The sequence below is a fragment of the Elephas maximus genome, chromosome 8 (genome assembly GCF_024166365.1).
Source record: "Elephas maximus indicus isolate mEleMax1 chromosome 8, mEleMax1 primary haplotype, whole genome shotgun sequence".
NCBI classification, from domain to species: domain Eukaryota; kingdom Metazoa; phylum Chordata; class Mammalia; order Proboscidea; family Elephantidae; genus Elephas; species Elephas maximus.
This window is the reverse complement of record NC_064826.1, coordinates 46,582,009-46,605,750: the sequence shown is the minus strand read 5'-3', so window position 1 is coordinate 46,605,750 and position 23,742 is coordinate 46,582,009. Positions and strand designations below refer to the sequence as shown.

The 23,742-nt window shown below is 39.2% G+C and overlaps 2 protein-coding genes across 6 annotated transcripts in view; one reads left to right on the top strand and one right to left on the bottom strand.

Moving 5' to 3' along the window:
- Positions 1 to 23,742, bottom strand: part of FBXL13 (F-box and leucine rich repeat protein 13) — a 358,734-nt gene that overhangs the window by 181,557 nt on the left and 153,435 nt on the right. For all 4 annotated transcript variants that reach the window (XM_049893085.1, XM_049893086.1, XM_049893083.1 and 1 more), the window contains exons 10-11: positions 12,736 to 12,788; positions 10,661 to 10,761 (exon numbers count right to left, since the gene is read on the bottom strand). In XM_049893085.1, coding sequence (XP_049749042.1) covers positions 10,661 to 10,761; positions 12,736 to 12,788 — 154 coding nt within the window. The remainder of the gene's footprint in view (positions 1 to 10,660; positions 10,762 to 12,735; positions 12,789 to 23,742) is intronic.
- LRRC17 (leucine rich repeat containing 17) overlaps positions 1 to 23,742 on the top strand; it is a 56,747-nt gene that overhangs the window by 21,266 nt on the left and 11,739 nt on the right. For both annotated transcript variants that reach the window (XM_049893103.1, XM_049893104.1), the window contains exon 2: positions 14,968 to 15,879. In XM_049893103.1, coding sequence (XP_049749060.1) covers positions 15,108 to 15,879 — 772 coding nt within the window. In that variant the 5' untranslated portion in view covers positions 14,968 to 15,107. The remainder of the gene's footprint in view (positions 1 to 14,967; positions 15,880 to 23,742) is intronic.

Below are 23,742 nucleotides of genomic sequence, written 5' to 3'. Positions count from 1 at the left end.
TGTAAGACACAGTCTCACCATCCTTGCCTCTGAGGAGCATTCTGGCTGCACTTCTTCCAAGACAGATTTGTTCATTCTTTTGGCAGTCCATGGTATATTCAACATCCTTCGCCAACACCACAATTCAAAGGCGTCAACTCTTCTTCGATCTTCCTTATTCATTGTCCAGCTTTCACATGCATATGATGTAATTGAAAACACCATGGCTTGGGTCAGGCACACCTTAGACTTCAGGGTGACATCTTTGCTCTTCAACACTTTTAAGAGGTCCTTTGCAGCAGATTTGCCCAATGCAATGCATCTTTTGATTTCTTGATTGCTGCGTTCATGGCTGTTGATTGTGGATCCAAGTAAAATGAAATCCTTGACAACTTTAATCTTTTCTCCATTTATCATGATGTTGCTCATGGGTCCAGTTGTGAGGATTTTTGTTTTCTTTATGTTGAGGTGTAATCCATACTGAAGGCTGTGGTCTTTGATCTTCATTAGTAAGTGCTTCAAGTCCTCTTCACTTTCAGCAAGCAAGGTTGTGTCATCTGCATAATGCAGGTTGTTAATGAGTCTTCCTCCAATCCTAATGCCCCGTTCTTCCTCACATAGTCCAGCTTCTCGTATTATTTGTTCAGCATACAGATTAAATAGGTATGGTGAAAGAATACAACCCTGACGCACACCTTTGCTGACTTTAAACCAATCAGTATCCCCTTGTTATGTCGAAATAACTGCCTCTTGATCTATGTAAAGGCTCCTCATGAGCACAATTAAGTGTTCCGGAATTCCCATTCTTTGCAGTGTTATCCATAGTTTGTTATAAGACCACTATTATTAGAACTTGAGAAATAGTTTAAACTGAGAAGAAAACATTCTTTTGTGGTTACAAGAGGGGGAAGGGGCGGGGGAGGGGTATTCACTAATTATATAGTAGATGAGAACTACTTTAGGTGAAGGGAAAGACAACACACAATACAGGCGACTTCAGCACAACTAAACCAAAAACAAAGAAGTTTCCTGAATAAACTGAACACTTTGAAGGCCAGTGTAGCAGAGGCAGGGGTTTGGGGACCATGGTTTCAGGGAACATCTAAGTCAATTGGCATAATAAAATCTATTAAGAAAACATTCTGCATCCTACTTTGAAGAGTGGTGTCTGGGGTCTTAAACGCTAGCAAACAGCCATCTAAGATGCATCAATTGGTCTCAACCCACCTGGATCAAAGGAGAAGGAAGAACACCGAGGACACAAGGTAATTACGAGCCCAAGAGACAGAAACGGCCACAAAAACCAGAGACTACATCAGCCTGAAACCAGAAGAACTAGATGGTGCCTGGCTACAACTGATAACAGCCCTGACAGGGAACACAACAGAGAACCCTTGAGGGAGCAGAAGAGCAGTGGGATGCAGACCCCAAATTCTTGTAAGAAGACCAGACTTAATGGTCTGACTGAGATTAGAAGGACCCTGGTGGTCATGGCCCCCAGACCTTCCGTTGGCCCAGGACAGGAACCATTCCCAAAGCCAACTCTTCAGACATGGACTGGACTGAACAATGGGTTGGAGAGGGATGCTGGTGAGGAGTGAGCTTCTTGGATCAGGTGGACACTTGAGACTGGTGGGGAGATGAGAGGGTAGAGGGGGTTAAAAGCTGGCAAAATGGACACGAAAAGAGAGAGTGGAGGAAGGGAGCAGACTGTCTCATTAGGGGGAGAGTAATTGGGAGTATGTAGCAAGGCATATATAAGTTTTTGTGTGAGAGACTGACTTGATTTGTAAACTTTCACTTAAAGCACAATAAAAATTTTTTTAAAAAAAGAAGTTTCCAAGCTAACTGAAGGATGAATTCATCCACATGAAAAATAATTAGACACCACTCTCTGGAATATATGTTGTCGTTAGGTGCTGTTAAGTCAATTTCAATTCATTGTGACTCCACGTGAAGAGTAAAACTGCCCTATAGAATTTTCTAGGCTGCAATCTTTATAGGGAGCCCTGGTGGTGTAGTGCTTAAGCGTTTGGCTGCTAACCAAAAGATAGCAGTTTGAACCCACCAGCCACTGCTTGGAAGCCCTATAAGGCAGTTTTAATCTAGCCTATAGAGTCACTATGAGTCCATATCAACTCAACGGCAGCAGGTTCGGTTTTTGGCAGTCTTTATGGGAGCAGATCGCCAGGTCTTTCTCCTGTGGAGCCACTGAATAGGTTCAAACCACCAACCTTTCAGTTAGTAGGCAAGCACTTAACCATTGCATCACCAGGGCTACCCCTGAGCCATATAAGGCTCCACCAAGGAGCAAAGATCACAATAGCTTCACTCACTACTGAATGCCCAGAATGCCTCGCACAGAGTGGTTAACCATGGTGAACAAGTAGCAATGTTGTTGTAAGAATTCAGAGAAGAGAGAAATTACTGTGGACTGCCAGAAGATGGTGTGATTTGAGGTGTAAAGGCCGTGGCTTAGCAAATAGAAGAGGAGGGCTTTCCAGCTGAAGAGAAAGCAGGAGCACATAGCAATCAGATGACCAGAGTTGAGGGCTTCTTTTGGGAAACCTGGGCAGGTAAGGTTGATGCAATAATGTTCAGGGACAGTAAGGGAAGGGTCTAGATGTTATGCATGGTAAAGAGATGGTGAGAAGATTGTTCCAGGATGATTCTTCTTGTAGCATGCAGCAGAGTGGATTGACGGGGAAGAAAGCTGGGGGTAGAACCATCAGGATGCGTGCCAAATGAGGTGCTGAAAGTGCCACCTAGGTCATGGCAGCAGGAATAAATAGAAGGAGTTTAATTTAGGAAATATTTAGAAGCAAAAAATTTCCTAGAATGAGCATACTATGGGCAGCCCTCATTTTTAACTTTATAAAACCGAGCAAGTCCTTGGGAGGTGAGGAAAATATTCAGATTAAAAGCTGGCAAATCAATACTGACAAGAAGGGCAAAAAAATTACATCTTTCTTCTGGTAAATGATTTCTTTGGAAAGAAATACTAGAGGCAATGCAGAGAGAATGACAGCAGCAACAACCAACATTTCTCTGGTTGTTTATAGTTAAAGAATGCTTTTGCAAGTATGTTTGAAACAATGAAAAACAAAGTAAAAATAGGGAATCATTGTGAAATCTATTTTTATCATAGATAAGAATATCAGAGTGCATTTTTTTATATGACAAAAAAAAAATCAGTAACAAGTACCCTTTATTCTGAGTGTTCTTACAATAGCAAGAACTAGAAGTTAAAATCCAAAACAAAGTTCTTATTCTGAGTCCTACCTTTTTATTATCCACTAAAGGCATAGCTTAATCTGTGAAGTAAGTGTCCCTAAAAAGTTATGCGTGGCTGTAGTATTATATTAAATGTCCTAGGGTAATAGGTTATTTCAAAGCATGATTGGAAAAAATATGATTTAAGTAAATATATACATATGTATAATTTTATAATGTGATATAAGCTACTCCCAAATCATCTACTTTGCAAGTTCAGATCATATGGATTTTACAATATATTCTAAACATATATATATGGAAACCCTGGTGGCGTAGTGGTTAAGTGCTATGGCTGCTAACCAAAGGGTCAGCAGTTCGAATCTGCCAGGTGCTCCTTGGAAACTCTATGGGGCAGTTCTATTCTATCCTATAGGGTTGCTATGAGTCGGAATCGACTGGACAGCACTGGGATTGGTTTGGTTGGTTATATGTATAATCGGCTGCTGTCCAGTCGATTCCAACTCATAGTGACCCTTCAGGGCAGAGTAGAACTGCCCCATGGAGTTTCTAAGGAGCGCCTGGTAGACTCGCACTGCTGACCTTTTGGTTAGCAGCCATAGCACTTAACCACTGCGCCACCAGGGTTTCCAGTTATATATATGTATAAAATTCTATATATATATATGTCATATATATATATATAGAATTTACACACATTTATATTTTTATATGTATACACACACGCATATCTTAGTATGGAATACCTAAAGAAAAATAAAAGTACTTGGCGATGTTCTATATGACAGGACTAAAATCAAACCAAACCAAACCCATTGCCGTCAAGTCGATTCCAATTCATAGCAACCTTATAGGACAGAGTAGAACTGCACTATAGGGTTGCAAAGGAGCAGCTGGTGAGTTCAAACTGCTGACCTTTGGGTTAGCAGCTGAGCTCTTAACCACTATACCACCAGAACTTAAAGACCCCTGAAAGAGTCTTGGGGATCCTCACGGCCCCTCACAGTGGTGTCACTGGAGCCGGCTGGCACTAGCTCATGAGAGCCAATTGTTAGCATCTCTTCCCTACTCCACCTTCAATAACTTGTTTCTAGCTTAAAATCAGCTATGGTGGAAGTATTTACAACACGGAAATTGGCAAACCCTACTAATCAGAGCTCCCCCGCCCCATCCCCAGGCCAGTTCCTAAACATTTAGCAGGACACTACTGCCCCTGGAGCACTCTTTGAGAACCACTGATGTAGAGAACGCAGTATGCTGAGAGGAAATGTATATAGAGATGAAAATAATGAAAGATAAGATGCCAGGCAAAGGAAAGAGGATAAAATTTTGATCTAAAAAATAAAAGAGGATTCTTAAGATAAAGCTTGAACAAATGGAATAGTAAATGTATTAAACAGAAAAAGGCCTTTCTTGGCTGAGAAAAGATCTAGGTTTTAACGTTAAAAAAAAAAAATTATCGTGTTCCAGGAAAAATTAATTGAAAGAACATAATTAAGCTTGGAAAAGATGTTCAATTTCTCAGAGAGAAGGAAAGTCTTGCCACCATCTTGGCAGAAAAAAACAGGAACAAAAAACCAAGCTGGCCTTAGATCTTACTTTAATTTGAAATGTCAAAGACTATGGAGCAACATTTGTAGGGTTTAAAGGATAAAATAGAGGACATGATTCAAGCACAATGCACCAAGAGAAGTTGTTCATCCTCAAAGACTATAGAGAGCCATTTTCAGAAAAAAGCAACTGGAAATCTAACATTTATGGATCTTTCCTGCAAAACAGTACTGTATTTTTATGAAAGTATTACCTACTTTCTACATTTGTTTGCCAACCATGCCCTTCCCCGTGAGGTATTTTCATAAGTGCCACTATGCCAATTTTTTTTTAAATGTTGTTTTATGAAAACAGGAAACCCTGGTGGTGTAGTGGTTAAGAACTACAGCTGCTAAGCAAAAGGTCAGCAGTTCCAGTCCACCAGGCACTCATTGGAAACCCTATGTGGCAGTTCTACTCTGTCCTATAGGGTTGCTATGAGTTCGAATTGACTTGAGGGCAATGGATTTGGTTTTTGGGTTTTTTTGGCTTATGAAAATGCCTGGTGGTGGGGTGGGGGAAGCATGGCTGGCAAACAAACGTGAAAGGCACACGATATTTGTGTAAAAATACTGTATTCAGAACTATATTTCTGGTCATCATAGGATGAATCAAAATTAAAGAAAAAGCAATTGTGGAACAAACAGGCTATCAATAAATGGCAAAAATACTTATGACTCTATATAATCATTATAAATATGACTATAATATATATTTAATATTAACTATATATTTCATCCACCATCCGCTTCTTGGGAACCCTAAGGGATAGTTCTACTTTGTCCTATAGGGTCACTATGAGTCAGAATCAGCTGGACAGCAATGGTTTTATATACATATATATATATAAATATTTCAAGGGAGAAATAGAAAATTTAAATGTATTAGATCTCTTGTCTAACATGGGGGAATCAAAGTTACTCTTCATCTTGACTTTGATAATTAGACAAATGCATGATAAAGTATGTTTTTAAAAAAAAATTTAAGTGCCAATAGTTAGAATTCACAACAGACTGTATATACCTTTTAGGTGTCTTCAGAATATAAAAGTAAACAACATAGTTCGTGTAGCAAAAGCGGAAACAATGAGTAGAGCAATAGCATAAACATCACAAACATTCTACATCCTAGTTTGATGAGTAGTGTCTGGGGTCTTAACAGCTTGTGCCAACAGCCATCTTAGATACAGCTATTGGTCTCTACTCATCTGGAGTAAAAGAGAATGAAAGAAACCAAAGACTCAGAGAAGTCCACAGGGCTAATAGTCTCCATGAACCAATACCTCATCTACCCTGAGAACAGAAGAACTAGATGGTGCCCAGCCACCACAACCAACTGTTCTGATCAGAAACATGACAGATGGATCCTGATAGAAGGGGAGAAAATGTGGAATAGGACTCAATTTCTTAAAAAAAGTCCTAACTTACTGGACCAATTGAGACTGGAGGACTCCCTGAGACTATCCCCTGAGATACTCTTTAAACCTTGAGCCAAAACTATTCCATGAGGTCTTCTTTTAGCTAAATAACGGATTGGCTCATAAAATAAACAGTATCACCTGTGAGTACTGTGCTTCTTTAAAAATAATGTATATGAGACCAAATGGTCAACACTGACTCTAAAGCAAAGACAAGAAGGCAAGGGGGCAGGGACTAGATTACTGGAAATAAGAAGAAAATTATATAAAATGTAACTAATGTCACTGGACAAATTGTGTAGAAATTGTTAAATGGGAACCTAATTTGCTGTGTAAATTTTTACCAAAACCACAATAAATTATTATTTTAAAAGTATCACAAACATAAAGCAAGATGATAAAAAATAAGACTATATACTAAATTTTCACAGGAAATATTAATCTTTAAAACTGCCCTCAAAAAGGCAGAGTGTGAAAATATTTTTTAAAAATGAAGTTAGCTGCATGCTATATATAAAGATAAACCTAAAATACAGTGATGCAAAGGTTAAAAATAAAGAGATACATAAAGTTATTCCACGAAAGTACAAGCAAAAGAAAGCAAAGGTGGCTGTATTAATAGCAGACAAAATAAAATTCAAGGTAAAGTAATATCAACCAGAATAAAGAATACATTTTATGTGACTAAATGCTATAATCCAGAAGGAAACGTAACACTTATTGATCTTTTATATAAAATAATAACATTAAAATAAGTTAAGGGAAGTTTGATTACAGTAAGAAACTAATATACTGCTGCCAAGAATTTATACATAAATGCACACATACACACAAACTCTTTGTTTTAAGCATTTACGGATCATTGATATAAACTATCCACAAAGAAATCTCAATAAATTCCAAAAAGCAGAAATAATTCAGTCCACATTTCTTGACCACAGTACATAAGACTAGAAATTAAAAACAGAAGTTCAATCAAAAAGGAAACCCTGGTGGCGTAGTGGTTAAGTGCTACAGCTGCTAACCAAAGGGTCAGCAGTTCGAATCTGCCAGGCGCTCCTTGGAAACTCTATGGGGCAGTTCTACCCTGTCCTATAGGGTCGCTATGAGTCGGAATTGACTCGACGGCACTGGGTTTGGTTTTTTTGGTTTCAATCAAAGAAACTTCAACCACTTGGGATCAAAAACTCTTTTCTAAAGAAGTACTGGGTCAAAGAGGAAATCAAATGTGTAATCATTTTGTTTAGGACATGAGAACAATGCTTATCAAATCTTCCAAGTTTTCCCCAAATTATTACTTGGAAGTAACCTTAGAGCCCTAAATGTTCTCTTCCAACTTTAAAAAGAAAGAAATCAAGTCATTCAAATGGAAAGTTTAAAAAGATACCTGCACCATATACCCAAGTCCAAAATTGACCACTTTGGAAATATAATTAGAAAATATAACCAGAAAGGATACCATTCACAGTGGCAACTAAAAACAAACAAAAACCCTAGGAATAACTTTCACAAAAATTATCTATAAGAATAAAACAAAACTTTATTGACAGATATAAGAATATCTGAGAAAAAACATTTAGAGGTATACTGTTTCTGAGACAGAGGCTACATATTGAAAAATATAAACTATTTTCTCATTTATTTTATGATTAATTGTGTACTGAAACATGTTTTAACAACTGGCTCTCCAAAAAATGTGTGTGCACAAGTATTTTTTCAATTTACTATGAATTTTTACATTTTACTATTTAAAAAAAATTTTTTTATTGTGACTTTAAGTGAAAGTTCACAGAGCAAATGAGCTTCCCATTCCATAGTTCGTACATAAAGTTTCATGACGTTGGTTGCATTCTCCACAAGCGTCAACACTCTGCCCGTTTCTTCCCTCGGTTCTCTATCTCCTTTCATCCTGATTTTCTACCTCTTCCTGCGTTCTCATCTTTGCTTTTGGGTAAATATTGCCCTTTTGACCTCATATAATTGGTTGTTCTAAGGTGCACGGTCCTCTCAGGTGTTAGTGTTTCTATCATGGGCCTGTCTATTGTTTGGCTGAAAGGTGGTCTTGGGAAATGGCTTCAGTTCCAGGTCAGAAGGGTGTCTTAGGGCCATAGTCTCTGGGGTTCCTCCAGTCTCTTTCAATTTCTGTGAGTTTGATTTTTTTGTTCTACATCTTTCTCCTGCTCTGTCTGGGACCCTCTGTTGTGATCCCAGTCACGGTGGTCTGTAGTGGTAGACGGGTACCATCTAGTTCTAACCTTGGGGTTGTGTAGGCTGTGGTTCATGTGGTCCATTTGTCCTTTGCACTAGTTGCTCCCTTGACTCTCTGGTTTTCTTCACTCTCCTTTGCTCTGGATACATCTTACTATTTTATACTTACTATCTTAATAAAGCATGTGTAGCATACAATTTACAAATAATAAAATACACAGTACTCTTTAATGTAAATTCCATATAGTAAATTGATTTTCATGAAATGCTTTTATTAATTTTTGCCTAAAGTCTTGTATCTGTAGGCAACCTATGGCCGCAATTGAGGAATGAGCGCAGTTCCGGTATTAGTATGTCCATTTACATTACTAGGATAAAGGTGAAACAACAAGGATATCTTCTTTGCTGCATCAGATAATATTTTTCAAGTATTGAAAGGATAGTTTCTCATTTTTTATTCTATTTACAATGTAGTGCCTACAAACATGAAAGATTTTTAAACCTGCTTTATTACTTTCTCCATCATTTTCTCAACTCTGAATAATTAACAAAGCAATAAATCGAGCCCTCATTTGCAGCAGTTGCTAGTTTCTGTGATGCACAATACTCCCATATTGGCTGATCTCAAGCTACCAAAAAGAAGTCACTAGACAGGGAGTTGAGGAGAGGTGCACAGTAGCTCCCCTTTAGTATTTTCACCATGCAAATACAATAGATACATGTAACCTCAAGAGCAGAGATAATAGTAATGGTTAGAAAATGTTAACAAGTGATGAGTTTTGAGTATTTATTGTCTGTATAAGGATTTTAGATATATAAACTGTCACATGTCCCTTGAGAAAAGAAGTCTTCAATAAATGATGCTGGAATAATTGATTTGTTATTCAGCCCACATTTCTTGACCATAAACCATAGAAGAAAAAACACAAACCATACAAGAAAAAAAAAAAAATAATAAAAAAGGCAATACACATCAAATGACTAGGAGGACTTTCTATGTTTACAAGTATCAGCATAAATTTCAAAGGAAAGATTTGATAGATTTGACTAAATTAAATGTGGAAAGTCAAATACGATATGCTGAAAATATGGTGCCACATTTTCAGGCTTGTACATTTGTAGAAAATGGTTGGCGTCAGGAGATAAGGAAAATGGCCACCCAGAATTTTTTCTGTTTAACCTCTTCCACATGTCTCACTGTAATTTTCAAAGAATATTAAAAAAAGTCATGTTCCAAAAAAGGGTTCATTCCTTCACAGTAGTTTGAGAAATGCTTTCCCAATGTCAAATTTGAATGTCTCCCAATATAACTGTACATTCTACCTCATTAGTGTTTCTTTATTGAAAATAAAGAATAACTGAATGACAAAAATTTCAGATATATTTGAATAAGCTATCAACTTTAGGAGATGTCTCGTGTCCCGTTTCTTCTCCTTCAAAGAAGGCTGATGAGAAGAAATATTTATATCTGGGGTTGTCAACAGTCAGTCATGAATCAAAAAACAACCAGTATCAGGTTCCCTGGAGGTGGTGGGGGTCCCAGTAGGTCAACAGAGCATAGCAACAGGGAATCTGGGGATGGCAGTGCTCAAAGTCTAGGCAGGTAGGATGTTGATGTTTTTCTGTTGTAGCAAGATCCCAGACACCAGACTGGAGTTTAGGAGCCAGGCTCCAATGCCCAGGAAGGGGGATCAGAAAGAGACAGGTAAGGCCTGATTCAAGCTACTGGGCACATTGCCAGTAGAGTGACACAGAAACAAGGGCTAAGGCAGAAGCCCAGTTATTCAAACTTGGTCCATCAAGGAGGGAGAAGGCAGGTACTTGGGGACTTGGGAACAGGAGTATTGTTAGTGGTGTCACAGTAGCAGCATGTTGGCAAAGGGAACACTGCCTTTGGAAAATTCTAGAGCAAACCCAAAAGGTTCCTAGGTGGTGCAAAGAGTTTGCACTTGCTCACTAACCTAAAGGTTAGCAGTTCTAACTCACCCACTGGCACCATGGAAGAAAGGCCCGGTGATCTACTTCTGTAAAGATTACAGCCAAGAAAACCCTATGGAAAAATTCTATTCTGTAACACATATGGTTGCCATTAGTTGGAATCCACTTGATGAGACAGATTAGTTATTTTTGTTCTCGTTGTTGTGGTTTTTTTTTTTTTTTTTTTTTAAGAGCAAGCCAGAGTCTGGAAGCACATAATTATTTTTGGTGTAATTCAGGTAACACAAGCATTACCTCGGTAGGAGTCGCATCGTCCTGTTGGTGATACCTGTGTTAGATAGATTGAGATACAGGACCCCGGGGCAGCCCTCCGAGATGTGCCTCATGGATTCATCCTACATAAAAAAAAAAAAAAAGGGAAGAATATTATCAAACCCTAACTAATGGACTTTGCTATTTTCCCATTATCTCTCCATCATTTCTTTTCTGCCCCAGGGGAAAAAAATAAATGTGAAAGTTGGTCTCTTCATATTCTTTTATATTAATTGTAAATGAAATTAAATAGAAGCCAGTGGTTTTGCTTGCAGATTCATTCTTCCTTCCCTTTGTCACTCTTTGGAAATAAATTGTCACATTCCATCACAATGCCACTTCATTAAAATTTGAACCCTTGCAAGGGTTCAACTCCCTGGAGGAATTTTGAGCTCGAGTGTCAAAATGTCACACACTGCCAGTCTTCAGATGCATGAAGGCAATTTAAACTGATCCATTTTAAAACTTACTAAAATCATTCCAAAGGACAGGAATAGTAAACAATCTTAACAACTGGACTTCCTAAAACAGGAGTCCATATTTACATTTATATATTTATATATAGATACATGTGTGTGAGTGTGTGTGTGTGTATACATATATATCAAGTTTACCGATCAAGTATCCGGTAGTGTGCATTTGTTGAAAGACCCAGCGAAAATGCAAGGAGAGGAAAGAAAGCCCTCAGGCAGCTGTAGAGAAAAATAAATGAAACCGTGGGGCCGGGAAGGGGAAGATAGAGTAGAGAAGAATTTTGACTTTCCCTTTGAGATAAGGAGTCAAAACAAACTGTTCTTTGCATTTGCCTGTCTGGAAGACTTCCAAATGAGTTCAGACCAATCATACGCACAGTTCTTTAAAAAAAACTAAAAACTCGATCCCCAAATGTCTGACCATATGAGTGTAAAATTAATGTCTTTTAATGTTGCAGCATGATTTATAAATTAGTTCACAGTGCACTTGAATCTTTCTGAATGTAATACATTTCATAAGGCAAGCTTCTTAGAAATCAAAGCTTTTTAAGCGAACGTTACCCAACTCCTTAGATGTAAGCCTGTCTCCCAACGGCTCTATGTGGAAGAACAATAGTAAAATGTAGCTGGATAAAATTATCAGCCCTTTATATTATTAGACTCCAAAGCTGGAAAAGACTTTGATGTTTCCAAACTCAACACAGATGGCATTGTTTTGACTTTCCTCTTAGAAAGCCAAACTTAAAGAATATGATCTTCTACTCAAGTATAGAACCGAAGCTCCTTGAAGGTAGAAAAAAAAAAAATCCACAGAAAGAATGAATACACGTGACAAACCACCTCATTATCCATACACGGACATCTGAAGAATGTGGTAGCAAAGATTTTAAACCTCTCTCAATGAAGGAGCCCATCTTCATTTTCCCAGTGGAGAAAGTTGAATACAATTAGAGAAAGTAGAGCATTTTCTCTCTGATGTGGTCTTTGCCATGTTTATGCCTCCATTTCTTGAGGATCAACTCTGAGGGCACTTTTAAACATAAAGAAGCAGCTTATTTACGTAAAAGTACGTCACCCCAGAGATGCTTAGCTACATCAAAGTCTAGAGCAGTTCTCCAAGTTCTAGTGGACAGGGATCAAACGGCTAATTTAAATGCTTAATTTGTGTCTTGGGGTAGTTCTGAGGGTTTTTTAATTTTTATGTACACATTTTATTTATTTATAAAATGTCTTCTACCTTTCAAAATTTTACGGAAAAATTCTAAAGGAGGATTTTTAAAGAGCTCTCAGTTTGGAAGGGGTTACACATATGTAAACGTAATTTTAATAGAGAATGGAAAGTAGAAATGTTAAAGGATTGAGACCACAGATGTAGCTCAGGAAAGGGAGAAATTAATTCTGTCAAAAAGTGAACAGAATAGAACAGGGGTCAGGAATCACTGCTAATAGGCACAGCGTTTTTTTTTTTTTAGTCCTAAATGAGCAGACAGGCATGTACTTTGACAACACCTCTGCACTTAAGCACCCCAATGTAGCAAGTCTGAATCTACGTAAACAACCGTAAAAGAAGCTTCTTATACTCACCGTGAGCGTGGGGCAGTCAGAGACGTTCAGCTCTTGCAAATTTCTACAGTGGCCTAAATCAAACAAGTTACACATCACTAAAAAACATGTTATGAATGTTTAAACTTAAAGTTTTTCCATCCTATATTCAGTGTGATGTATTCATTAGAAAACAAGCAAAAACCTTGGCAAGTAATTTGTTCTAAGTATATGGTTTCTTTTCCCAGAAAATGGATTTCTTTTGGCCTAAAAAGTAAAATATATGCACATTTATTACTGTTTGAAGATTATATGAGGAAGAGGGAAAGAGAAAATGCTACTTTTGGAAAAACAGTATATACTTGGAGCTTTTAGCTTGGAAGAACTTGAAGAAACCATCCTGCTTTTTTTGTAGCATGCCTTCTTTGTTCATTTTTGTTTGCTTGTTTGTTTTGCTTCCTTTCAACATTTTATTATGCAAACTTTAAAATATACAAAAAGTTAAAAGGACTGCACAATGAATACCCATGTATCCACCACCTAGACTCTATAATTTACATTTTACTATATTTGCTTTATCACATATCCACCCACCTCTCTAGTGGTCCATCAATCCATCTTACAGTTTTACAAATTTCAAAGTAAGTTACAGATCAGCACACTTCTCCTAAAAACTTCAGCATGCACATCATTAATAGAGTTCAATGTTTGTTTATGACTTTTTAGGTTAGAATTATGTACAATTTATATACAGTGAAACGCAGATAGAGACGAGGAGGGCTGGAAAGGCTAAGTGCCTGAAGAGCTCTAGGACCAGAGGCAAGTGCTGAGCCTGGGCTCAAACCTGGTCTCCAGACTCCAAAGCCACTGCACAGCTTATGGTCTCACAGGGGAGACAAGACATGTATGCAAATAGCTAGACAGCAAAGCATCCCACAATCTGTGCCCTGGATCTAGATGGAAGTAAGTGCCACTCCAAATCCAAGATAGAAGAAAAGCATTTAGGGGAGGACACACAAACCAATGAATAGGAGGAATTCTTAAGGCAAAGAAGAGAGAAGGCATTCAAAGTGGAGGAGGTGCCATGAAGCAGGAAAACTCCAGGCAAGGGATGATCCTAGCATTCCGACTGCTACAGTGAATGGAAAAAACATCTGCTGCTTATAACCACATAGCCCCACATGAACAACAGCAGAAATGTTATTCATTATAAATCCATATTGAGCATTTCTTCCTTTGCCAAGAGTGGACTATGTCCTAAGTAATAAATGCAAACCAGGAATACTTTCAGAATTAAAAAAAAAAAAAAAAGAACACAATTCTTAAGAATGTGTTGATCTCAGATGTTATCAGTACAGGAAGAAAAATAGGTTCCCAAAATAATGTAAGTAATTAAGTTTATGAGATAAATGCTCTTATAGAATAGCTACTTTATACGTTCATAAATTCAGCAAATATTTATTGAGAACCTGCTATGTGCCAGAGACTCTACAGTGCTGAAATACAGCAGCAAACAATATAGAAATCCTGCCCTTAAGGGGGTGCGTAGCAGAGAGGGAGACTGAGAATGAAAAAAGAAGGAACGGATCTACTTTGACAGATAGTGGTAAGTGCTATGGAGAAAGGGGGTGAGTAGGAGGGGATGTGATTTTAAACAGGGTGGTCACAGAAGACTTCACTGAGAAGGTGGCATTGAGCCAAGAAGAACGATGCAATTTACTCTGAGCATTTCCAGAGCCCACAGTCAACGTGGCTGGTGGTTGGGAAACAATAAAGCAAAGAGAAAGCAAGCTCAGGAGGACAGGTATTTGAGGCCTACTCTTGGTTGCTTATCTCAAGTCTAAAAGGAATTCCCTTAATTTTTTAAAAATGATGAATCACAGGTTTAAGTTTTCATATATGGTCACTCTGAGTCAGCATGGACTCCATGGCAATGGGTTTTTAATCTCTAACCTTTATGGTGTACCCAGGACCCGGTGCTGTGAAAGGCCTTGCAGGCATCAGCCCGTTTCATCCTCCCAACAATACAACGGGGTGTCCTTAGGCCCGTTTTACAGATGCTGAAGATGAGGCTAAACAACTAGCCTGGGGTTGCACAGTTAGCAGGTAGAAGAGCACTGATTCAAAGTCAGGGCCACTACACCAGGTGAGTAAGAGGGTGTGCAGCCTTCCTCACCACTTCTGCATAAATCTTTTTATCTGGAGTGCCCTTCTTAAAAAAATTAAGTTAACACTGTGTTCTTAACAGCTTCTAATATTCTTTTTCTCTTCCAGCCCAGGCATTACACGTACCCCAGCTGGGTCTTTTTGTTCCTGAACTGCTTTAGTTAAGATTGCTCAAACTTGGATTTCAAAGGAATATTTTCATTGCTCCATCTGTCACACCCCGTAATTGGGGCCAGCTGGATGTCAGGATGCATGTGGTTACCATTGCAATCCTGCTCTTCTTTTGTAAAGCCGCTGAGCTCCGCAGGGCAAGCCCTGGGGGCTCGAGAAGCCAAGCGAATCCCAGCAGGGCCAGCGGGGGCCGGAGAGGCTCCAATCCAGTCAAACGCTATGCGCCAGGCCTCCCCTGTGAAGTGTACACTTACCTTCATGAGAAATACTTAGATTGCCAAGAGAGAAAACTGGTTTTTGTGCTGCCTGACTGGCCCCAGGATTTGCTGCACATGCTATTAGCAAGAAACAAGATGCGCATATTGAAGAACAACATGTTTTCCAAGTTTAAGAAGCTGAAAAGCCTGGATCTGCAACAGAATGAGATCTCCAAAATTGAGAGTGAGGCTTTCTTTGGTTTAAACAAACTTACCACCCTCTTACTGCAGCACAACCAGATCAAAGTTTTGACGGAGGAGGTATTCATTTACATGCCTCTCCTGAGCTACCTGCGCCTGTACGACAACCCTTGGCACTGTACTTGTGAGATAGAAACACTTATTTCAATGTTGCAGGTTCCAAAGAACCGGAATTTGGGGAACTATGCCAAATGTGAAAGCCCACACGAACTAAAAAATAAAAAACTGCGCCAGATAAAATCTAAACAGCTATGTAATGAAGAAGAACAGGAACAACCGGACCCAAAACCCCAAGTGTCAGGGAGACCTCCAGTCATCAAGCCTGAGGTGGACTCTACTCTTTGCCACAATTACGTCTTTCCCATACAAACTCTGGACTGCAAAAGAAAAGGTTTGTACTAAGTTTCTTACTTTCATTCTATGGACAATTAAAAAATGCTCTTTTGAGTCTTAAAACCGTCCCTATACCCCACCATGCCTTGGAATTTCTGGGGTCACTTCCACCAGAACTCTTCCCCCAGTGGCAATGGAATTTACTCCAAGCATTTCTGGAGTCCAGACTCCCATGGTTGGTGATGGGGAGGAGGCAGTAGAAGAGAGGTGGAAGTATGCTCAGGAGGGGCAACTTTTTGGCAGAGCTTCCAAGCAGTTCAGAACAGTTAATGGTTCAGTAATTGTCAACTTAAATAAGGGCAGCATGCACATTGAGGGAACCACTGTTTCCTAACCAAACCAAATCTTTTGCCCATGCGATTTTGACTGCAGTAGAAAACAAACAGCTATGCCCTGCTCAAAAATGGCAGCTGACGTTGCAGCTTTGAATATGTGTCACTCTCCACTGTTCTGCCAATAATTCAATTTCTCACATCAGGCTCCTGAAACTTTTGGAATCCATGGAGGAGATAGGCACCCCGGTGGAGCAGTGTTTAAGCATTCGGCTGCTAACCAAAAGGTCAGCAGTTGAAATACATCAGCTGCTCTTTGGAAACACTGTGGGGCAGTTCTACTCTGTCCTATAGGGTCGCTGTTGGAATAGGCTCGATGGCAATGGGTTTGGGTGGGTTGCAAGAGATTGGATTATTGGCAAGACTGGGGAGAGTGACACATATTCAAAGCAGTGCACTTAGGCTGCCATCTTTGGGCCGGGGACCACTGTTTGTTTCCTAACCAAACCAAACCTGCTGCTGTCAAGTCGATTCAGACTCACAGCGACCCTATAGGACAGAGTAGAAGTGCCCCCAGAGAGTCCAAGGCTGTAATCGTTATGAAAGATGCCTTTGCATTATGGTGTTGGTAAAGAATATTGAATATACCATGGACTGCCAGAAGGATGAACAAATCTGTCTTGGAAGAAGTACAGCCAGAATGATCCTTAGAAGCAAGGATGGCGAGACTTCATCTCACTTCCTTTGGGCACGTTATCAGGAGGGACCAGACCCTGGAGAGGGACATCATGCTTGGTGAAGTAGAGGGTCAACAAAAAAGAGGAAAATCCTCAAGGAAATAGATCAACACAGTGGCTGTAACAATGGGCTCAAGCATAACAACAATTGTGAGAATGGGGCAGAACTGGGCAGTGTTTCATTCTGTAGTACATAGGGTCCCTATAAGTGGGAACCAGCTCAATGGCACCCAACAACAACAATCTCTATGAAAGCACACTGCCACATCTTTTTCTCATGGAACACTAGTGGGTTCAAATCACCGACCCTCTGGTTAGCTTAGCGCTTAGCCACTGTGCCACCAGGGCTCCTTGTTTGTTTCCTACCGGGGTCAAAATCCCACGGGAAAAAGATCTGGTTGCTGTGTAACACATATGCTGCCCTAGTTTACATCTGCAATTACTGTACAGTTCCCGAACCATTCAGAACTGTTCAAAGCCCTGCTGGGTCCTAGTCACATTTGCTCATCTCAAACCACAGCTATAAGGGATTCCTTTAATTTCTTAAATCTGGTGTAATTTAATTTAGGTAAACCAATGTGTATGAAATCAAATGCAAGTGTGTGTTGTTAGGTGCCATGGAGTCAGTTCTAACTCATAGCAACCCTATGTGCAACAGAACGAAACACTACCTGGTCCTGTGCCATCCTCACAAATGTTGGTATGCTTGACCTAATTGTTGCAACCACTGTCATTACATCTCATTGAGGGTCTTCCTCTTTTTCACTGACCCTCTACTTTACCAAGCATGATGTCCTTCTCCAAGGACTGGTCCCTCCTGATAACATGTCCAAAGTAAGTGAAACGAAGTCTCGCCGTCCTCACCTCTACGGAGCATTCTGGCTGTACTTCTTCCAAGACAGATACGTTCATTCTTTTGCTACTCCATGGTATATTCAATATTCTTCACCAACACCATAATTCAAAGGCATCAGTTCTTCTTCAGTCTCTTTATTCATAGTCCAGCTTTCGCATGCATATGAGGTGACTGAAAACACCATAGCTTGGGTAAGGCACACCTTAGTCCTCGAAGTGACATCTTTGCTTTTTAACAGTTTAAAGAGGTCTTTTTGCAGCAGATTTGCCCATTGCAATACGTCCTTTGATTTCCTGACTGCTGCTTCCATGGGTATTGATTGTGGATCCAACTGAAATGAAATCCTTGACAACTTCAACTTTTTTCCATTTATCACGATGTTGCTTATTGGTCCAGTCGTGAGGATTTTTGTTTTCTTTATGTTGAGGTATAATCCATACTGAAGGCTCTCGTCTTTGATTTTCATCAGTTTTTCAAGTCTTCTTCACTTTTCAGCAAGCAAGGTTATGTCATCTGCATATCACAGGTTGTTAATGAGTCTTGCCCCAATCCTGATGCCACATTCTTCTTCACATAGTCCAGCTTCTCAGATGATTTGCTCAGCATACAGATCCTGAAGCACACCTTTCCTAATTTTAAACTACGCAGTATCCCCTTGTTCTGTTTGAACGACTGGCTCTTGGCCTGTACCTGGGTTCCACATGAGCACAATTAAGTGTTCTGGAATTCCCATTCTTCACAATGTTATCCATAATTTGTTATGATCCACATAGTCAAATGCCTTTCATAGTCAATAAAACACAGGTAGCATCTTTCTGGTATTCTCTACTTTTTGCCAAGATTTATCTGACATCAGTAATGATAGCCCTCATTCCACATCCTCTTCTGAATCTGGTTTGAATTTATGGCAGCTCTCTGTTGATGTACTGCAGCAACCGTTTTTGAAATATCTTCAGCAAAATTTTACTCACATGTAATACTAATGATATTGTTCTTTAATTTCCACATTCTGTTGAATCACCTTTCTTTGGAATCGGCACAAATATGGATCTCTTCCAGTCAGTTGGCTGGGTATCTGTCTTCCAAATTTCTTGGCATAGATGAGTAAGCGCTTCCAGTGTTGCATCCATTTGTTGAAACATCTCATTGGTATTCCATCAATGCCTTCAGTGCAGCTTAGACTTCTTCCTTCTTACCATTGGTTCCTGATCATATGCTACCCCTGAAATGGTTGAATGTCAACCAATTCCTTTTGGTACATTGACTGTGTGTATTCTTTCCCTCTCCTTTTGATGATTCTTGTCATTTAATATTCTGCCCATAGAATCCTTCAATATTGCCACTCGAGGCAGAATATTTTCTTCTGAGAAGAGAAATGCTGAGTGTGTTCTTCCTTTTTGGTTTTCTAACTTCAAGTCTTTGTACATTTCATTATAGTACTTTACTTTGTCTTCTCGAGCCACCCTTTGAAATCTTCTGTTCAGCTTTTTTACTTCATCATTTCTTCCATTCGCTTTAGCTACTCTGGGTTCAAGAGCAAGTTTCAGAGTCTCTTCTAACATTCATTTTGGTCTTTCCCTGTCTTTTTAATGATCTTTTGCTTTCGTCATGTATGATGTCCTTGATGTCATCCCACAACTTGTCTGGTCTTCAGTCATTCGTGTTCAATGCATCAAATCTATTCTTGAGATGGTTTCTGGAATCAGATTGGATATTCTCAAGGTCGTACTTTGGCTCTCGGGACTGTTTTAATTTTCTTCCCTTTACTTGAACTTGTGTATGAGCAACTGTTGGTCTTTTCCACAGTTGGCCCTGGCCTTGTTCTGACTGATGATATTGAGCTTCTCCATCATCTCTTTCCACAGATACTTCCGATTTGATTCCTGTGTATTCTATCTGGCAAGGTCCATATGTATAGTCACTGTTTATGTTGTTGATAAAAGGTATTTCCAATGAATAGGTCATTGGTCTTGCAAGAGGTTATTTACATTAACCTGACTTACTCCAATTAAAGTCAAAACATGACAGCAACTAACAACAGCACCCCAGTTAAATTCAAAACGTGGCGTGCTTCTGTGGGGACACAGTAACTTCAAGGAAATCACCTGCTGAACAGGACTTGTGAGAATACTCTAAGATAGAGGCCAAACAGGATGTAGCCATGGCACATCTGTCTTTCTTATAATTTCTTCCCAAGGATTTAATATATACCTGTAACTTCCTGTATCTTAATTGCCCCCAAATTATCCAAAATAAAACATAAAAATATTTAAAAGTTCAAATTTAAATTATTTAATACAAGAACTATGTGATTAAGAAAATCTTTCTAGAATATTACCTGCTTCCTGCAAATCATTACTGGCTTTCACATCCCACACAAATATGTGCTAGTGATGTGCAGGACTTGCACATGCAGGATAAATCCAGGATAATTCTCGAAATAAGGAAATAGATGGGAGATTTTCACAATGCTTTTGACATGTTAGTTGAAGACCAATGTTCTCAAAGGGTAGTCTGGGAACAGCTAATCTACCCTAGAATAACAAACTATATGACAGTGTCTATATATTTCATTTCTGGTAGGAATTTGTAATTTATTTGTAATATTAAACTAAAGCCAGGCATCATTTGGATTAGAGTCATATAAAGTGGTATCATCCCTTGCACTTATTTTGGGAGGTGTTGCTTTATTTCTTTGAGGACAAAAGAAAGGGAAAGCTAAGAGGATCTCTCAAGGAAACCATGAGCAGGAATTTGTTGACATTGAGAAATCAGGCAACCTGAGCCAAGAGTAAATTTGTTCGTTCATCAGCAAAGTCATGCTCAATCTTAACCTTAACTTTGATTCTGAAAGGTGGTACCTGGTTAGGTCACACACAGCTGTGTGGCATGGAGAGGTTTGCTTACTTCAATGCCCTGTGAACAGGGTATAGTTTGATGTATAGTAGAGCAGTTATAGAATCATAACCTAGGAAAAATGCTATTCTAGGCTTCTCTGAATTTGAGAAAAAGTGCTCATTAACTGAGAACCTACTATGCTCCAGGTACTCCACCCACATGCTGTCCACAACTTCCAGGAAGGCAGTTCTACCACACAGGTGAGAAAAATCAGGCCCAGGGAGATTTAGCTACTTGGCTGAGGTCTCGCAGGTAAGCAGCAAAGCTGAAACTTGAACCCTGGTCTACCTAAGCCAGAACCTGTGAGCTCTTCATCTTGCTGTCCCACAGCATTATCCGATCATGTTCAAACAAGCAGCTACCTCAACAACTGAAGCATTAGAGAATTACAGAGTCAGTATGTGGTTTCTCTGTAGCCAGACAGGGTAGAATTTCCCTGACATTGTTTGGGTGACTGCCTAGTGCTTCATACTTAAAGCATGTTTTGCTAGAATTTCCTTTGTGATGCTTAGATTTAAAACTTTACATATGCTTAAAATTAATACAAAGCTACTACCTTAGACTTGAGTTAGAAAAATTACTTGATAAGCTATTTTACTTCTAGCTAATGTTAATTTGCACTTGCTGCACCAAGGATCCAAGAGAAAAATAGGTATCATTAAATTCATTAATTATCTGAAAAAAAAAAAAAACTATCTACACAAAAATGAAGACATCTACAGCTAAATTATACTGTAACCTAAAAAAGATAACATATTAGGATATATCTTTCTTTCTTACTGCCTTTTTTCACTCTGGGCCATCCTTTCCCCCAGGACTGAATGCTCCTCTTAGGCTCTGTACAAGTACACCCGGTACGTGATCTCATAGGAGCCACATACAGGGTTTCCGCATGGAAGCTGAGCCGTTTCCAGCTGACTTGGAATGAGTCACATGGTATCCATAGGGTGTTTAATGTGTGACAGTTTGACCACATAGACTTCAAAGATCTCTATTTCTTCCCTAAACATCTGACAACAAGAAAAAGAAATAATGACTTTATTCACTGGGACACAGACACTCTGCCAACAAAACTTAGTCTTTCAAAGGGAATCAGCGTGGGATTAGTTGAAAGGCATGTTCAGGCCATCTTGAGGTGAATGGATTTGCCAAAAACACATGTAAGTAAAAGTTTTTAAACAGCTTTTACCTTCACATTTACCAGAATAATTTACTCATTTTTAAGGGGTCATTTTATTTCTAAGATGAGGGCTGGGTAGAATTATGCAGGTAGATTGCTCCCAGCTGCTTCTGAAGTTAAGGGCACAATTTTACCCATGGCTTGAACAATAGTTAAGGATTTTTAAGTTGTAATAAACAGGATCATTTATGTCTTTCACCTACTATTACCAAGACTTTGGAACAGTCCTGAGGTGGCTGACAACCAGGATAGCCTACAAAATGGGAAATTATATAGAGAAAATTACCCAATTTCCTCCTCAAAATCAACAGTTTGGTTGGGGGAGCAAATGAGGTTTGTAGAGTAATAATCAAGTGAATTTCGTCATTTGTTTGTTGAGGGTTTACCAAGAATTTTGAATAGCAGTAAATATGGAGACCACATGATGCCTGGTTATGTGATGACCATATGATACCTGGTCTAGAAATGGCAACTGGCCAAATTTGACTTCTTGTCTGGGAAAATTCATATTATATTCTCTTGATCAAAGACAAATATACATTACCTCAATATTTGCAATTCTCATTCGAGTTCTAAGGTAAAAGTACTAAAGAACTGTTTTTATTCAATATAACACAGAAGATTTTTCCAACTCTTTCCAAGCCATACTTGTACAGGCTTTGGTTTGCATTTCCTGGGATTACTCGTAGATCCTATTTTTACTCAGGGCTGCTGCTGACAACCCTGAGGTTGGTTTGCAATCCATATTCCTTTTCCAGCATCCAGAAGTCTGCCACATTGCTTAAGCTGGGTTTCAGGGTGTTCTCATAAACTTTTTTTTCTACCCATTTATTTGTGGTTAACCCACTTTAGCTTGTCCTACAGTGGTTGCTTAGGAGTTCTACTGGCATCCATCCTCATGTCTGGCCCAGAGATGTGGGTTCAGCAAGCAAGTCCTGATAAATAGGCTGCTTTCTAGAACGTAGGAGGTGCTAACTCTGGTGATAAGGCCTACCTACAGCCCTTGAGGACTCTGCCATTTGGAGAATGAGGAGCCATCTGGAGGAGCAACATGACTGACATATTTTAACAGGATCACATGGGCTTAGGACACTAAAAAAAAACTCCAAAAAAAAGTTGTTTTTTTTTTTTTAGTGTCCTAAGCCCATGTGATCCTGTTAAAATATGTCATGTCATAGGACACTGTTGGAATACAAATCCATCATAAATTGGAATCGTCCATCATAAGTACAAAATGATGGTGGTTGGGACCAGTGTGGTAGCAGTGAAGTAGAGAGAAGGGATAGGATACTGGATATTTTAAAATACACCTCTATTCTGCACTGAAAGCCTCTGAAGAAGATGCCACAGCCTTTCTCAATAATTATTCTAATCCTAAGTGTGAAGAAATTATTTCTATCTGTCCTCAGACTTCAATTGTCTCTATACCTTTCAAATACTGCTAACATCTCTATCCTCTTGTTTACTTGTAGAACCTATTGTTGCAGTATTTTAATAAATTCAAATCTTAAAATCTTTCTTCTTTAAATTTTTGTCAGACACAACCTAAGTCAAACTGAATATTATCAGAAGACAGAAAAAAGATGGCTTCAAATTTTCACAGCACTTCTATTAAAAGAGGCCTAACATTCCTGAGGAAACCCTGGTGGTGTAGTGGTTAAGTGCTATGACTGCCAGCCAAAAGGTCAGCAGTTCAAGTCCACCAGGCACTCCTTGGAAATTCTATGGGGCAATTCTACCCTGACCTATAGGGTCGCTATTCGTTGGAATCTACTTGACAGCGATGGGTTTGGTTTTGTTGGTTTAACATTCCTGAAAGGGGCCCTGGTGGCACAATGGTTAAGCATTCGGGTGCTAACAGAAAGGCTGGTGGTTCAAATCCACCCAGGAGCTCTGTGGGAGAAAGACCTTGTGATCT